The 18,654-nt window shown below is 36.4% G+C and overlaps 2 protein-coding genes across 10 annotated transcripts in view; one reads left to right on the top strand and one right to left on the bottom strand.

Annotated features, from left to right (window-relative positions):
- The window catches only part of LOC136027144 (transmembrane protein 19-like), a 78,510-nt gene that overhangs the window by 33,792 nt on the left and 26,064 nt on the right, over nt 1-18,654 (bottom strand). For 4 of the 9 annotated variants that reach the window (XM_065704114.1, XM_065704122.1, XM_065704119.1 and 1 more), the window contains exon 2: nt 5,092-5,220. In XM_065704114.1, the coding sequence (XP_065560186.1) occupies nt 5,092-5,194 (103 nt within the window). In that variant the 5' untranslated portion in view covers nt 5,195-5,220. The other 5 variants (XM_065704113.1, XM_065704120.1, XM_065704118.1 and 2 more) reach the window with 4 other exon arrangements.
- Nucleotides 8,709-18,654, top strand: part of LOC136027145 (E3 SUMO-protein ligase RanBP2-like) — a 46,816-nt gene continuing 36,870 nt past the window's right edge. Inside the window, exon 1 of the mRNA XM_065704123.1 lies at nt 8,709-9,513. The gene's annotated coding sequence lies outside the window, so the exon portion shown is untranslated. The remainder of the gene's footprint in view (nt 9,514-18,654) is intronic.

Here is an 18,654-nt window from a genome sequence, read left to right as displayed (position 1 = left end):
AATGAATATAGCGATTCTAATGTACTGGCCTGGCATGTTCTGAGTGCTATTGATGACATTGGAATTTACTTTGACAATAGAAGTGCTTGTCACGTCCTAAAAGTTGGTGGGTAATTGTTGGTGGATCGTGGTACTCCCATCAACATCTACAAAATCTTGTGGCGCAGATACATCGTTCAAGTACCTGCTAGTTTTTTCCAATTTCAAACTAAGGTTAAAGGGGATAGCGAGGTAAAAAAGGCCACAAAGACATTAGATATTCAAAGTCTTTTTGAAACGAATTTCTGACAAGCCTATGATAGTGTGATAATGTAGTATGTGCGAAGTATGGCGGAAGAAATTGTTCGGTTTGTGAAAAGAAAACGGTGAATCAGTATTTAGGATGTAGGCGCACCAGCTGTATTACTCTGGTACATACCATGATACGAATAAGAATAACTATTGAGACCAAAACCATATGCTGCTCTCACAGTCTGAAATCTTAAAAAGTTGTTTCTTAACAACTTAAAAGCGTTTCTTAAAAAGAAACACTCAAGGTCGACTTGGACCTCAGGCTGACACACACGGAGCATAGAGAGCGAAGAGATGAATACCGCAGGTATAGCCAAACAGAAATTATACATGTAGGCAAAACCCCATTAATCGATAATGCTTCTGGGTGCATTCTTTGTCAATGTGTATCCAAATCAACTTGGGAGGTTAATACTCCCAGAAAAGTATACCAGGTTTAGACAAATTGTTTGAACACTCTAGTCTGCAACTAGGGAAAAACAAAAACGTAGTAATACAATTAGAGAACTTACTTATTGATCTCAAGTCATAAAAGATAATAGCCTACATCAAAAACGCTTTTCTCGAGGGTTTCCACCTGAGGGTGTGCACTTCGGTGTTCTGACTAATCATGGATGAGAGGTTGTTGTGAGGTAGCCACCTCACTATAAAGAATCTACAAACTCTTCACCCTTAACCATCTCATAGCTAAATTAATTCAAACGACGAGAAAGTCTGCCTAGGCAAAGAAGATGACTGATATCCCATGTGGATTATCAGCCCATGCTTAGTTAACTCGTTGCCTGAAAGACCTCAAAAAGTTTGCAACAGAAAAAGGGAATGCAAAACAAAAAAAAGAAGAATAATGAACAGAATGAAAGGATGTTACCTGATAAACAATTAGAGTTTCCTAGCACCAACAATCAGCAACAACTCTTGGGAACCAATGAAGGATTTCAAAGAATCGGAAATTACAACGGAGTTGTTAGTAGTGATAGTAACAAAAGAATATAAAGTTACCTAAAAAGGAAATATAAGGAAGTTACAAAGCCACAAAATGTCTATGAGAGCTGTAAATATCTCTTCACTGAAATAAAAGCGCCTAAGGTTGAGACAACTACTAATGAAGTAGATATTAAGCCGAGATGTACCATGCCATGGCAGTAATCATTAGAAGTTTCAGAAAGCAAGCTTCTACAATAAAGGGTAAGCATAGGCAACTATTTAAAATCTAAGAAGATATTGACAATAGGTAGAAGGAATACTTCAATGAGATTCTGACCTTCTTGTGACCCACAAACAGTCAAGATTTTCAATATGAATCACGACTTTTGTAAACTTGAAATGAGGACTGTGTCCATAAGCTTATACAAAGTTACACAGAATTATATAAGTTGGAAAATGGTAAAATTTCAGGAAATGATGGCTTATAGCATAAACTCTTTAAATGAACAGCCCGTTTTCTTGCCATTCCTCTTAACCAATTTCTCACCAATATTTGGGAAACTAAGACTAACAAAAAAGGATCATAGTGAAGCCATCAAACAGTTCGTGGTAACGAACTGTAGTAAGGAGCGACCCGGCTCAATAGTAACCAAAACTCTAAAAAATGGAATTTTGATACCAATAGCTACATCAAAAGAATCGCATTTTAATGCTGGTTTTAAATATATAAGTTTCATCAAGTTTAGTCTTACCCATCAAAAGTTACGAGCCTGAGAAAATTTGCGTTATTTTAGAAAATAGGGGGAAACGCCCCCTAAAAGTCATAGAATCTTAACAAAAATCACACAATCAGATTCAGCGTATCAGAGAACACTACTGTAGAATATTCAAGCTCCTATCTACAAAAATGTGGAATTTTGCATTTTTTGCCAGAAGGCAGATCACGGATGCGTGTTTATTTGTTTTTTTGTTTGTTTTTTTCTTTTTCCCAGGGGTGATCGTATCGACCCAGTTGTCCTAGAATGTTGCAAGAGGGCTCATTCTAACGGAAATGAAAAGTTCTAGTGCCCTTTTTAAGTGACCAAAAAATTGGAGGGCAACTAGGCCCCCTCCCACGCTAATTATTTTTCCAAAGTCAACGGATCAAAATTCTGAGATAGCCATTTTATTCAGCGTAGTCGAAAAACCTTATAACTATGTCTTTGGGGACGACTTACTCCCCCACAGTCCCCGTGGGAGGGGCAACAAGTTACAAACTTTGACCTGTGCTTACATATAGTAATGGTTATTGGGAAGTATACAGGCGTTTTCAGGAGGATTTTTTTGGTTTGGGGGAGGGGTTGAGAAGAGGGGGATATGCTGGGGGAACTTTCCTTAGAGAATTTGTAATGGGAGAAGAAAATTTCCATGAAGGGAGAGCAGGATATAGGCTACTAGCATTATTTAAAAAAAAACAATTAAAAAATAAAAGTGAAAAAGCTTTTTCAGCTGGAAGTAAGGAACAGCAATAAAACTTAAAACAAACAGAAATTATTACCCATATGAGGGGCTCACCTCCCCCAGGAAAAACAATTAAAGAATAAAAATGAAAAAGGATTTTCAGCTGGAAGTAAGGAACAGCAATAAAACTTAAAACAAACAGAAATTATTACCCATATGAGGGGCTCACCTCCTTCTAATACCTCGCTCTTTACGCTAAAGTATTTTCAGTAATTTCAACTACTTATTCTACGGCTTTTGTGATTCAGGGGGTCATTCTTAATGAATTGGGATAAAATTTAAGCTTTAGTGTAAAGAGTGAGGTACTGACGATGGGGCGAATCCCCTCATATATGTAATAAAAACATGAGAATACAAAAGTTCTTTACGTAAGCTAATTTATAAGTTACGTAAATCTTTTACCAATAAAAAGATTCGTAAAAAATTAAAAGTTCTAGTTGCCTTTTTAATTAACCGAAAAATCGGGGGGCAACTAGATTTCGTCCCCCGCTCTTTTTTTCTCAAAATCATTCGATCAAAATTATGAGTAAGCCATTAAGCCAAAAAAAAAAATATGTAAATTTCGTTTTGATTATTCCTCTGCGGAGAGCCAAAATCAAAACATGCATTGATTCAAAAACGTTCAGAAATTAAATAAAAAAAACAAGTTTTTTTAACTGAAAGTAAGGAGCGACATTAAAACTTAAAACGCACAGAAATTACTTCGTATATGAAAGAGGCTGCTTCCTCACCAACGCCCCGCTCTTTACGCTAAAGTTTTTTACTGTTTTAAAAAGAAGAATTGAGAGAAAGAGTCAAACTTTAGCGTAAAGAGCGGGGCGTTGATGAGGAAGCAGCCTCTTTCATATACGAAGCAATTTCTGTGCGTTTTAAGTTTTAATGTCGCTCCTTACTTTCAGTTAAAAAAACTTGTTTTTTTTATTTAATTCAAGAAAGGAACGACTGCAATGCCTGTAGGGTATCACTCTACAGTCTACAGGAAATGAAGATGCTCTGTCAAGTGTTGTTGAACCACATTCAATCTAAAATTTATGCAATACTAAATGATGAACAACATGGTTTTAAGGTCCGGTATATCATGTACTGATTTTACATTCAGTTTGAGAATACTAATTGAAGAAACAAACAAATGGTAAATGGAGACTACTGTCAATTTCGTCAATTTTTTGGAATCCATTCAAATCAGTTCACAGAGACCCACTGAGGAAAACTCTGCAGCATTATAGTTTCTCCAATAAAATTGTCAGTTCCATTGCTAAATTATATGAAAAACAGCAAAATGCTATGCGGATTGATGAGGAGAACCTCTATCTGGGTAAACCCTAGTGTCTTACAGGGATTCTCTGTGCTCCTGTAAATATAGATCTAAATAATGAATAACAAATACAGGAACTTGAGAATAATTGTCTCAAACATATCCTTGATATTCACTGGACAGGCAGAGTCACCCAAACCTTTATCAGGAAAAAGACAAACCAGGCACTTGTGACTGGTAAAACTAAAGCAGTCAATGGCCAAATTGAGGGCACATAATTACAATGGGGGGAAGATCAACTATAACACGATTTTTTGGATTGGGTTCCTCCTGAAATCAGAAGACACAGAAAGGGACACTTGGACATTATGTTGAGAAGCCAGCTACATTGCTGAGGTCATCCCTAAAAATCTTTAGTCCAAAGTACTGGAAAGGTCGACATGGAGACGCACTGTTGTCACCTTGTGCATCAACCAGCATAGGAAGGCAAAAATTTAAGTAAATATTAACTTGATGTAGTTGTTTTATTTGTTGTTGTTTTTTTCAGTTGATATGTTGTCTTGTACTTAAAATTGACCATCAAACAGGCCCTTGATATCACACCAGATGTCTGTTTTCCATACTAATCTTACCATTTTATATATCTTAATCATGTTTTTACTTAATTGACTTGGTAAAATTGCTGCATCTACTGACTGATATAGAGATTTTAAAAAATCAAGATTTTGGTTGTTTCCATGTCAACATTTTCTTCATCTCTTGTTCGTCTGATTATTTTATTCCTTCCTGTTATAGAACTTAAATGGCAATCCAGAAAACTTCAGTGCTTTGCATCCCAGGTTTACTGATTTCATTTTTTTATTGAATCAATATAAATACTGGATCAAGAGGATGGCGGTCCTGTCCCCACCTCATAAATGACACCTCAATTTCCAGTTTCAAGAATATTTTACATATATTTCTTCTAGTTTGAAAAAAGTAGTTCTTAAAAATATATAAAACATTCATATAAAACTATTACTGGTAGCTAAAGATTGCTCTGATGTAATATTTTTTGTCACTAGATAGCTAACAGAGACTGTAACATTAAAATGGCAATAAATATTTAGAAATAAAATCACCTTTTCCACCAACTGCCACTTTGCACAGAGCAGATGACCCAGCCCATAAAATCAAACATACTGGTACCAGGATATTTACTGCTATCAGTTCTTTTATAGCCATACTGGATCCTTGTTAGTAATTAAAGGCTACAAAAAAGAAGCATTTAACAAAGTGCCTGGAAGCAAAGGAATGGTCCTTTTGAGGGAAAAAAGATCTTAATGAAAAGACAATGAGACAATAATGATATCTCCATAACACAAAAAAAGGAAAATCCTACCATCAAGTGATCACAGCACAAAGTTGTCTGAGGCTAACATAGCAGTGCACATATTACCTTAACCTATCTTATTCTTTAACCAGAGTAAAATAAAAAAACAAAAAACTTAGTATCACTGTTTATATAAACATAAACATATTATACATAATATTCAGAATGAGGACTGGGCATGCAAAGACGAAAAAGATGCTGAAAAGATGGAAAATGACAGACTCATCAGACTGCAATGTCTGTGGAGTGGATGAAAATTTCCAACATATAATTATGGAATACAAAAAATATGAGACTGCTAGGTCACGACTAAAGGAACAAGTAGAAAAGAGAGGTATTCAGTTCAGAATAAAAGAGCTGTTAGGAAAGGTTGCAAAGAATAAACAAAAAGAGACAGTTAAGTATTTAGGACAATATGTAAAGGATACTAGCCTAATTGATGTTTTGTAAAATAATGAATTGTGTAGTATATGTGGGTGTATGGCAATGCGTAAAAATTGGCTGGTTCTTCCACCCCTGTTTAATAATTGTAAATTAAAATTGTAAAAATAAAAATGTATAAGTAAGAATGATTTATTGGATATTGTGTTATTTATTTTTTTTTAATGTTTGAATAGTCAAAACAAATATAATATAGTTTACTTATTTTTTACTGGGGGTATATATTTAAGTTTTAATTTTATCTTTTGTTGGTATTGGATTTACCACTTGTTTTTATATATGCTTGTTAATGAAAGCAAGTCGTCAGTCTGTTGAATTAGATTATATTTCAAATTTGGTAAAATTTTTTTGTTATATATATGATGAAAGTGTATTGATTGTTGCGTTTTTTTTTGTTTTTTTTTTGGTAAATTTTGATGCCACTACAATGAGGGATTTCCTAAGGACGGTAGGACATCCCTCTTTATGAAGGAAGTGCAATGATTTTCTTAGTTGAAATATTTTAGGCTTTGTACACTTTCTGAATTGTTGACTATTATAAATTTGGTATTCATAATTGGAATAGTTGATATTTTATGATTTTTGACAGGGTATTAGATTAATTGTTAGTTTGTGCGCAGTAGATTATTCAGTACGACGAAGCATGATTGTGAAGATGGTGGGTCAATGTAAAACTCACCTAGAATTGTTTTTATTTTTTTGTTTTTTCTAGGATGATGAACAACAGAAAAAGGATCCTGGAGCATAGAGAAGAAATTCTGGAAGCTCCATTTAATTATACCAACAACAACTAGATTTACGTTGCATGGGCAACGTGCGGTGTTGCGGCAACCTTTGCTCGGCTTCGCCGAGTAAAGTGTTGCGAGAGCAACACTTTGGTTTTGTTTCCTCGCTGCGACTAAACGCTGAAGTTGTTAATCTGTAAGGATGCTAAAATACATACTAGGTACACCAACTCGCAAAAGTTGCAAACTCCTCATTGCTAAAGATGATTGTAGCCTTACAGCCGATTATTACTTACAAGTCCCCTACATGTCTTACCACTGGAACCAAATTGGTCTTACCATCAAATACAACAGAAACAAAAAATAGGTACACCAACTAGTAAGAGTTGCGAACCCCTCATTGCCGAGGATGATTATGAGCTAACAGCCAACTGTTGCTTACAACTCCCCTATATGTCTCACAATTGGTATCGGCCTATTTTTGGTTTCAGTGTGTACCTTACTACTGAAGTTGTCAACCCCTTTAAACTTTCAAATTGGTATATCTCATGAAGGAATTTTTGTACAAAAAAAATGGATGACATATACTTTGATCAGCTCATCAAAAGCTATCGACTGCCGTCGAAAAAAAATCTATCTGTCTTAGTTCAAAAGTTGACTTTTTTGCCGTAGGCCAACTTTCTAACGTCGTCACTTAGAAAGGAGCAAAGGATAAACTCTAATTTCTTTAGCAATGAGAGAACTTTTAAAGTTTAAGAGGCACATCTGATACCATTTCTCTACCGCAATCCCAAGTGCGAAAAACCGAATGATAAACTCAGCTGAAATCACGAACAGAAATGGGTAGAAACAATAGATGGCAGCACTTTCGGACCCGTGGGAGAATGCCGCTTTTTTGCTTCTCTAAATTTTTCTATTTATCACTCAAAGAAGATATATTGGCTGTGGGGCAGGGTAACTGTCGCATATATTTAACACTTATAGATTTTAGTCCATCTTCAATTTGAAACTGGTGCCTGCCTACTTGCCTGCTAGAACGGAGCTTTCCACTCGAAAGCAGAAACATGGTTTGATGAAACGAAAGCTTGGCTGCATAACTTCAGATAGTCCTCTCTGACATAGGCTATACAACTCCTCTTCACTTCACACACTATAGGCTCTGACTCAAGGACAAGCAAAAACCATCCTTTTTGGCCCCAGGCAAGAGTTCTACGAAGCTTTCCAAAATGTAAAGTCATATTCATCAATCCGGCCTAATGTCCACACTTTCCGTAAAAACCGCAGAGGTTAGACCCTTACCACTTTCTAGGAATAAGCTGAAATCGGGGTGCTAGGAACAAAAAAAAAAAAAAAACACGACAAAACCAAAGTGTTGCTCTCGCAACACAATTACACATTATGTATGTATTGTATCTAAAAATAATATCATTGTGCATACAAATAAGAAATGCAGTTAACAACAACAATAGCCTATATTTAAGAACAATAGCCTACAAAATTGTGTCTACCTAATAATCTAAACCAATTTGCTGACAATTGGCTAAGGTTTTTCGTTCTTAGATTTTAAATAGTTTCATTGAGTGAGCTTTTTTGGATTTTTTGTTTCTCCCTTTTTGCTGGCTATGTTTACTAAGTAGCCTATAATTGTGACAGCTGAGTATTGCAAACTATATTAGCCTAATTCTTTGACTTTGATGGGTTACTCTCACCCTAGCAGTCTGGGCTACCTTAGTCTACTTGACTATTGATCTGCCCACCTGTTGGTAGTTTGTAATTTAAGGCCAGTATAGTAAGCCTGATGCTAATTGTTATACCCCCTCCACAAAGTAACAAAAATCAGTAATCAACTACTCCTGAAAACGACATAGATAAATGTGCTGTAGCTGGGCGTTTGCTAGACAACAGTTCTTGAGCTATATAGTGTAATGAATGTGACCAATGGTTATGTGCACAATGCCTCTCAATATCCTCCACTGAATATAATCTTTGTAAAACTGAATAACCAACTTGGTAGCACCTAGGTATGTCCCATGTACAAATCTAGAGGTTCAGCCCAGCAAATTCTTCCCCAGCTGCTGAAATCAGCTCTGAACAAGCGTTGTAATAAAATGAAATATATGTATGTTGCATTTCAAAATAAAATGCATACATCTCTTGAAGGTATTAATGCTAAAGTGCAAAGTTTAGAAAACATAATCTCATCTGAAGTGTATGTTGCCAATTTTGAGGAGATTGTCAATCAACCCATTGTTAATAAGCTGTAACAAAAGATCCTGCTGAAAATAAATGATAGACAGAAAAGACATATGAATTTAGTTGGATATGGTGTCCCACCCCAAACAATGACTTACATTTCTTACAAAATTTTCTGAAAAACAAGTTTCATGTTTATGATGGTGCAGTGACCAGTTTGCAAAGTTTGTCAAGCAATAACCCCAACTCGAATTTTCCTAGCTCATCCAAGACCAGACCCACTACTGGTCTCAGTAAGTTCCTTTAAAACAAAAATTGACATTCTAACACAGTCCCACATAAAAATATGCTGATGCCTGAAAAGAAGACCAGCTACACAAAAAAGAACTAATAGAAGCAATCAAGAAAAGAGCTTCTTCTTCTTCTTATGTTTATGAGGTCTATGGATCAGTATGATGTCCATTCACCTCTTAGACATTACAGGAAAAACTCCACTGATTATTGAAAGCTTCTGGCAATATTCCTAGAAAAAAATCTGCCGGTTGACAACAAGCAACGTGCTGCTAGTAATACTAGCGTCTTTTCAGGATTGATATCATCAACCTATAAATAATAGCTTCTAATTCATGTGACAGGGAGCAATTGATGAGAGCATCAAAAGTTAAGGGGATCTTTAATTGATGCAAGTAATTCCTCAGTCTCCTGGAATCATTATCTCCTGGGATGCAATCAAATAGCACATATTGAGCGTTTTCCACCGTCTGACAGCAATTTCTACATAGTGGGATGTGGTGGATTCCCCATTTAAAAAGGTCAGTGTTAAGTAAAATAGTTCCAGTTTTTAACTTATAGTAGATCATATTAAAATCCTTAGACTTGAAAGGAGGGTACTACTGGTGAGCAAAATTTTAGAATCAAAAATGGTTATATAATGACAAAAACAAGCTTAAACAAGGAGCCATTAGCCCAGTCAACAGAATGGAGTTTTAAATTCATGTCCCCTACCTCTACATAGTACAAATAAAGGGAGTGATTTATCTGTTTTATATACAAACACAGACTGTTTACCTTCAAAAATTGATGAATTCCAAGCCCTAATATCAGCCCTCAAACTCAATGTCATTGTTATTACAGAATCACTGCCCAAGAACTGTCAGCAGCCAGATGTGTATTTCTAGCAAGTACAAGATTATCATCTCATTGAAAACAGTAATTATACGCATGGAATTTTCTTTTATAATCATATCTCATTGAAGTATATGGAAGTTAAAAACCAATTTCTTCAAGTATAAGTGAATGTTAAGGTGTTAATGTAAAGTTACCTGGGTCCACAAGTGCTTTTAGAGTTGTATAGCCATTTATTGTAGTCCTAGTGTTAATGAATTGTCTACATTTAACAATGAAAATAACATTGCAGTATTTGTCCTCTGTTTCTTTATTTAGTTCTAAGTTTCTAGTACTTGGTGACTTTAACCTACCCTATATTGATTAGACGTAAAGTACAACACAACTTCCTGATGAGTCGCTTGAAGGTCAATTCCTACAAACTTTACAAAAGCTTTACTTGCATTAGCACACGACAAAACCCTACTTGTTTGTGCTCTAATTCAACCTCTTCAGTTTTTGACCTTGTAATTACAAAATCATCTCATGATATTGCTAGTGTTGATTTTTTACCACCACTAGGAAAAACCAATCATTCAGTATTGGCAATATTGCTCAATTGTTTTTTTGGGTTTTGCTGATATTCCAAATAGTTCTCCCAAATATGGTTATGGTAGAGCGAATTACGTTGCATTTTCTGATTATATTTCATCTCTCCATCCAAGAGGAGTTACAACAATGTAATGCTACCGAAATGTAATGCCGATGTGTCCATTCACATTATTAAGCAGGCCCTTAAAGAGGGTCAATATGTGCCAATTTCTAATAGCAGACTATTTTCCAAAAATAAACAGATCCTTCCTCAGCATATTGTACAAAAGCAAAAACAAAAAGGTGATAGGTGGCATGAGCACGTAAAATTTATAACCTTTGATTCATGATCAAAATACAAAAGAGCTAGAAACAGAGCAACTAAGTTCCTTCATCGAAATCGTAGAGAGGTTGACTCAAATGTTATTGCATAAGTCCGAAAATGCCCAAACATATTTTGGAAGTTTGTAAGAAGGAATCAAGTTTCACAGTCCCTATCATTCCACTTCCTTTATAGATCCTGAAACGCTTTCACATATAGACGATAAAATCAAAACTTGTCAATAAGATATTTGGTTCACTTTTCTCACAAATACCCAGAAACACATGCTCAATTTACTCCTCCATATTGAATAAAAGAATTTGATGATTCAAATTTCATGGTCCAGCAGGTTTATCAAACACTCCAAAATCTTGATCCTGGAAAGGTGCCAGTTATTGATTGATTTTCAAATGACATGAGGCGAACTTCAATCAGTGCTTGCAGGACCACTCACATATCTCTTTAATCTTTGTCTATTATCTAGTAAATGTCCTTCAGCTTGGAAAAGAGCAATCATTAGGCTGTTGTACAAGAATGGTTCAAAGTCCCAATTTCAAATATATCTATCTTTTCCCATATAATGGAGGAAGTTCTGATAAGCAGAATCCAGGCACATTTTGAACAAAAGAACTTATGGCATTCGGCTAAGCATGGGTTCCAAAAACTGTGATCTTGTAAAACACAACTTCTGGAGGTGATTAATAATTTTCAGTTGATGGGAGATAGTGGTATTTTGTTTGATTCTGTTTATATTGACTTTTCCAAAGGACAAAATTTCCATCCAACTTCTGACAAAGAAATGTCAACTATATGTTATTGGCCTGCAAACTGAAGCATGGATAACAGATTATTTTAGACCTTGTAATTACAAAATCACCAGATGATATTGCTAGTGTAAAGTTTTTACCACCACGAGGAACATGTGATCATTTGGTAATATCACTAAATTGTTTCTTTTTCTGGAGGTTATTAATGATTTTCAGTTGATGGTGGATAATGGTATTTTGTTTGATTGTATTGATACTGACTTTGAAATGTCAACTATATGTTATTGACCTACAAAATGAAACATGAATAACTGACTATATTAGACCTTGTAAATATGAAATCACCTGAAGCACTTTCGACTGATTATTTTACAAATAAAACCCAAGAGGTTTGTGGTAGATGATGCTTTGTCATCACCTATGTATGCCATAAGTGCAGTTCTGCAAGGCAGTTGTCTTGGGCTGGTACTCTTCTGCCTTTTTATCAATGATTTGCCACATGTTGTAAGGACTGCGACCTTAAAAATGTTTGCAGATGATGTGAAAGTTTATAGATCAGTCATGAATGAATAAGAAATTTCTTTATTTCATGAGGATTTGGTTGCTCTGCACTGGTAAAGCATAGAAAACTCGATGTTCATTAATGAGACCAAGTACATTGCTATGCAAAGACTCAGTGAAGTGGACTGAGCCAAAACTTTAGTGGACCACCCTTGAAGTTAAAGTGTTTTGGAAGCTTGGCATGTTGTTTATGGCACGGATCTTATCGGGGTCTGGCTGCATTCCTTCGGAGCTTATGACGTGTCCGAAGTACTTTACTCGGGATACTGAAAACTCGCACTTCTCTTTGTTGAATCGGATGCCCTTGACAAGGGCGCGTTCCAATATTGCTGCTAGGCGTTCGTCGTATTCTTCTTGGGTGTCGCCATACACGATCATGTCGTCAATGATGATTTCGAATCCTTCTAGGCCTTCGAAAGCGTCTTCCATTCGCCGCTGAAATTCATCTTGGGCTGAGATGATTCCGAAGGGCATTCGCTTGAAACGGTATCTCCCATAGATCGTGCTGAATGTCATGAGATAAGAAGAGTCGTCAGACAGCAGAATGGACCAGTAACCGGATCGGGCATTAAGTTTGGTGAATACTTTGGCTCCGTGTAGCTTCGAGGTGACGTCGTCCAGAGTGGGAATCGGGTAGTGCGGTCGCTTGATGGACTTATTTAGATCAACTGGTTCTATGCACAGTCTTATGGAGCCGTCCTTCTTTTCTACCATTACCATTGAGTTAACCCATTCGGTCGGGGTCACTACTTTTTCTATGATACCTAGGCTTTCTAGGCGACTGAGCTCTGTCTTGAGCTTATCCTGCATAGCGGCGGGGACTCGTCGGGCTGGGTAGATGGTTGGCGTAGCGTTATCCTTTAGGTGTATGTTGCATTCTCCGTCCAGCTTTCCAATTCCTCTGAATACTTCTTTGTACTTTTCCTTCAGGTGTGGTACTTGGGAGGTTGCTACGTCTATGTTTAGGACTAGCTTGATCAGGTCCAGGTTGAGGCTAGAACGGTAGCCAATGATTGGGAAGGATGAGGTCTCGACTACGTAGAACTGCTGCGTGCTGCTCGCGTTGTGTTTGTACCTACAGGATAGTTCACAGAGTCCTGTTACTAGGATCCGTGCTCCACAATAGCTTGTGAGGTGCTTATTGGTGGGTTTCATGGTGGGCTTTGGCGTGATGAGGTCAAAATACTTCTTTGGAATGATATTCACCTGGGCTCCTGTGTCGATCTTAAATTGAACAGGGAACTGGTTGTTGATAGTCAGTGTTCTTTGTTCTAACTTTACTCGATGGAAAAAAGGAAAACAGTTTCGTCACCGGGGTTTGTATCTGCGGCGTCTTCATCAACTGCACTGACTGTCTTACTTCGACAGACCCTGGCAAAGTGGTTGGTCTTTTTGCATATGGAGCAGGTTTTCCCCTTTGCAGGACAGATGTGTGAGGGGGAGTATGTTCGCCACAGAAGTAGCATGCTTTATTCTTGGAGCCGCTTGCTTCTGTTTGTTTGTTTCTACCACTATTCCGGTTTTGGTAGCGGAATATAGCGTCGATCTCTTGTTTGATGGGGACTGGCCTCGTTCCCTTGAATGTCTTGAGTTGAGCCTGGGTCGCTTCGTGACTTCTGCACATAAAGGTTGCTTTATCCAGTGTGAGTTCATCACCTTCAGCCAAGAGCTTTTCACGCACATTTTGGTTTTAGATTCCACATACAATTCGGTCCCGAACCATTTCATCTGGGTCTGAGTAGGAGCATGGTTTCACTAATGTCCTTAGATCAGTGATGTATTTTTCAACAGTCTCTGTGTCGTTTTGGTCTCGCTTCTGGAACAGGTATCGTGCAAAAACTGTGTTTTTCTGAGGTGAAGCATATGCTTTGAATTTAGCGAGGTAAGGTTCAATTTTATGCAGCTCTTCAGGCGTGGCGTTGAAGGTGTTGAATATTTCCCGACCTTTTGCTCCAGCCCAGATGAGTAGGTAGGCAAACTGTACTTTTTCTGTGTTGCCTGAAAGTGGCCCTGCAAACATCAGCTTAGCGTGTTCTTCGAAACGGTCCCATTCCTCTGAAAGGGAGTTGACCTCCCAGTTTATTGATGGCTGAAGGACGTCCATTGTTATTCAGATCCCACTTCTGACACTATGTAATGTCGTCTATTGAATAGGTTTATTGACCCAGGCTACCTACAAAAAACATAACAAGAAACTTCCATACAACGTAATATAAAAATACTACATTATTTATGTAGACTCCCTCAACATTGTTCAAGACCTTGGGGTTTGCTTTGATTCAAGTCAAAAATTTGATAAACATGTATCAGATATCACTTGTAAGGCAAATTATGCATTATTACCTTTAGAGCATACATTTTCTAAGTTTAATCTTCTGTCAATGATTTCATTTTATATATCCACAGTACATCTAATACTTGAGTACTGCTCATCAGTATGGTATCCTCTTAATAAGAGAGATAAAGAAAGAGCTGAGAAAGTGCAATGTAGGGCTACAAACTCACACCTTACCTGAGACATCTTCCATGCCACCAGAGAGTGCAAAGACTGCAGTTGCCAAGTCTTCAGTTCTGATGTGATTCAGTTCAGTAAAGCTTCCTATATTTTGGTATTAATAAATAAATATGACATGATATATTTCATGTCAATTATCAGATCTTGTAAATAATCCTCCAAAGTGCAAAATCAGAAAATTAATAACAAATATTAAAGCAGTAGTTTATATAAGCTTTGTTCCAACAGGTGGCAACCTTATTGCATATTATGGTCCTCCTGGGAAAATGTAGGCTACATATCAAACAGACTTGCTTACAATGCTCCAACTCTCAATATTTCTAAAATATATTCCATCACTTTTAAACAGAAAACGCTTTCTAAAAACAAGAAAAAAGAATGGGAAATTATTAAATCATATCCATGTATGATGTTTTCAATTCAAGTTCAATGTTTGAGGTAGGATGTTATTTATTTCAAAAAGTTGATTGTAACAAGCCCAGATTTGCTGAATTTTGCACTTTAGAATGAAAAAGGAAACAAAAAATTAAAAACAAATTTCTCATTCAAAAAAAAATTCTGTCTATTCATTTTTTTCAGAAGCAATTTGAAGCTCGTGATTAAAATTGTTATAGCATATAAAAGTAATATTGTCATAGTGAAAAAAGTAAATATAGTCTAAATATTTTGTGGTATTTTGGTGGAAGCAATTCTGGAAATCTAATCAGTAGAAATTGTCTTATTCTGATCTTTAGTTTAGAAGCAATATAAACTTGATTGTTGACCTTGAAAAATTTCACCCCCCCCCCAATTAAGATTTGAAGGTGTGATTATCATGCCTATATTACTGATATAAATATATTATCTTAAACCTGAATATAAGCAGTAGGGCGTGAATGGAATGGCATTCCCCTCATGTTTAAAAGAAACTTGTCTTTGACCAAGTCAAAAATTTAATTGTTTACAGAAATACATTTAGGTCAAACCAGAGTGTTGGTAACAAACTGTAAGTCAGGAGCAACTCAGCCCAATAGTAACCATAAATGTAAAAAGTGGAATTTTGACAACAATAAATACATTCAAAGAATTGACTTTTTTGCTGATTCCAATCATATAACAATCATTAAGTTTAATGCATCAATCAAAGGTTACAAGCTAAGGTAATTTGCCTTATTTTTGGAAAAGGGAGGAAGCACCTATAATAAATCAAGAGACCTTAAGGAGAACTGCATCATCAGATTCAACAGATAAGAACTGAAGAAGTCTCAGGCTATCTGCAAAAATGTAGACTTTTGTATTTTTGCCAGAAGAAATATCATGGATGTGCATTTATTTATTTTTAATTTTCTCCAAGGCTGATGGCATTGAGCCCATGGTCCTAGAAGATCAGGACAGGGCTCATTTAAATAGAAATTAAAAATTATTGTGACATAAAGAATTGGAGGGTAACTAGTCCCTCCTCGAAACTACTTTTTCCTGAAATACATTTCATCAAAATTCTAAAAAGAGATGTTGTTAAGCATAGTTGACAAGTCCAACAACTACTCCTCTGGGGATAATATGACCTAACACAGCCCCTAGGGAAACAGCCATTGTTTACATACAGTACTTTTTCTAAGGAAATATAAAGACATTTTTCAGGAGGGGGGATGATTTTTGGCAGGGGGTTATTTTCTACAGGGAGAATTTTCTATTGAAAGGGAAGTTTCCTGGGAAATATTCCAGGGAAAAATTTAGGTAAAATTCTAGTTAATTGACTTCTTGCTATCTTGGAAAGGGTTTAGGTTAGGAAAATGAAACTTTCGGGGATGGGTCTACAGGCTAAAGTATGTCCCAAGAAGGTATTTAAAAGTACTCACCTCCGCTCCTTCTCCCTCTAGAGGGCCCTGAAATTTGCCTACATGACAGGTCTATACCTATTGAAATTTTGACAAAACAACATTTTACTTTAATTTTCAGTTACTAGTTTCTTTTTCTCTGCCTTTGGTTCTGAAAATGAGATTCCTGTTAGTTGAGTAGAGTTTTGAGCTATATCAATGCTTTTTCAAATTTTTGGAATTGTATTAGCATATCTTAAAAAACCCTATAAAATGGAATCAAGCAAAGTTATCAAGCTGAAAACAATTTTGTTGTACTTCAATTAAGCAGATGATATATTTTGCAGGGTTTCACTTTTATAACACACATATTTTTAAAGGTTATCAAAGGTCAGGGCCTTCTAGAGGGAGAAGGAGTGGAGGTGGTTGCTTCAAAATACCTTCCCAGGTCTGTAGATCCATCCCTGAAAGTTTCATTTTCCTAACTTAAACCCTTTCTGAGATATTTATAAATATAATTTTCCTTTTTTTGAGGGTAGGGATTTTCCACAGGAGAAATTCACTATGGAGGGAACTTTCTGCATGTGAAATCTTTCCATTGGGAGGGGTGGATTTCTGGGGAAAATTTTCTGACAAGGGAGAGATTCCAGGCATGATTTAAAGAACAACCAAAATTAATTTTTAAAAAAGTTTTTTTCAAATCAGTGTAAGGAGAATCTTTGAGGGGAAAATTGTCTGTAGGAAATTTTCCTTGGAGAATTTTCAGCAAGGATGGATATGTCCTGTAGGATTTTTATTTAGGGGGGAATGTCCCCAAGTGTCACATCATCATAGTTGATCATGGACCCTATAGGGGGTTAAAATTGAGTTTCTGAGTAAAGCAATTATCATATTCAGAAAGCACATGAAAAAGACATCAAGTAGCATGTCTACCTAGCCTACGCCTTGTTTTTAATTCAGTAATGGAAACATCTCCAATATTGCCCTTGCCAACAGGCTTGCAGCTAATAGAGAAAGTAAGAAAAGAAAGCATGCTGAGGAATCACAACAACAGCATGAAGGAAAAAGAGAAGTTGAGGTCTAAGTACTTCAAAATTCCTCCCCAAAGAACCATTAAGGATCTAAATCTATTCCAGGAAGTTTTACTTACCTAGATCAACTTCTTGCAAAGATCAATCAAAGCAACTAATTTAGAATTTTACTGCAGTCCACATTTAGAAATGATACAAGTAAGTAGCCTAGCCTATTTTAGAGTATTTCATTGGTTTCTTTTCTGGAATTTTATAGCATTTCCTGCAGGAGAGTGGAGGCACTATACTACTTCATTTTTCTAAGTTTTAAAAAAATGTTCTGAAAAGCAATCTTGGTCAATGTTTGTATTACTGGAACAATTTTTTGGGATCATGAAACTAGGGTGGATACACAGTTATCATCAATGCGAACAACTTTTTATGTAGCAAATCCTTTGCCAATTCACTGTTATGGAGTTATTCAAACTGAAAGTCGTAGAGTTCTCCATTTAAAGTGATCAGACATTGATTTTCTTACTGATTTTTATACTTATTTTGTAGGTGCTTGGGTCACAATATAAGCTTACTTACTTACGTGATTGATATTTGCCTGCTTGCCGCATACCTGCTTGATGCATAAGAGAAAACTCCACATGGTGTCAGAAGTCTGAAGAATACAAAATGGAATTTGGGCTTGTCCATCAATAAATTGGGATGCAACAAACTTAAAAGTTGCCTGGTCACACTTCAAACAGCATGCAGAACTTATGTTTACAGGACCTCTAAGTGAAAAAACAAGTGCAGTGAAATGCTCATACTTTCTGATATGGGCTGGTGAAAAGGGCAGAGACATTTTTAATACATGGACATTAACTGCCGATGAAACAAACAATGTCGAAACATATCTAAGGAAGTTTAGTGAACATGTTGAACCCCTTGCAAACCCTATATTTGCAAGATATCAGTTCCACAAACGTAACCAGAGAGACGGTGAATCCATAGAACAGTACCTCACTGAGTTGCGCATCACAGCAAAAGAATGTGCATTCGGAACGATCAGTGATGAAATGATCAGAGATCGACTAGTTTTTGGAGTGAAGCAAGACAAGATTCGGGAACGACTACTTAGTGAAGGAGCAGGACTAACTCTAGCTCTTGCAATAGCTACATGCAGAGCTGCAGAGGCGACCCAAGCACAGTTGATAATAATGTCCAACCAGGAACATTCAAAAGTGCATGTAAAACAAGAGATAGATGTGGTAACAAGGCAGGGACGAAAATGCTACA

The sequence above is a fragment of the Artemia franciscana genome, chromosome 5, assembly GCF_032884065.1.
Source record: "Artemia franciscana chromosome 5, ASM3288406v1, whole genome shotgun sequence".
Lineage (NCBI taxonomy): Eukaryota > Metazoa > Arthropoda > Branchiopoda > Anostraca > Artemiidae > Artemia > Artemia franciscana.
The sequence above is the reverse complement of the archived record's forward strand: the minus strand, read 5'-3'. Positions and strand labels throughout refer to the sequence as shown.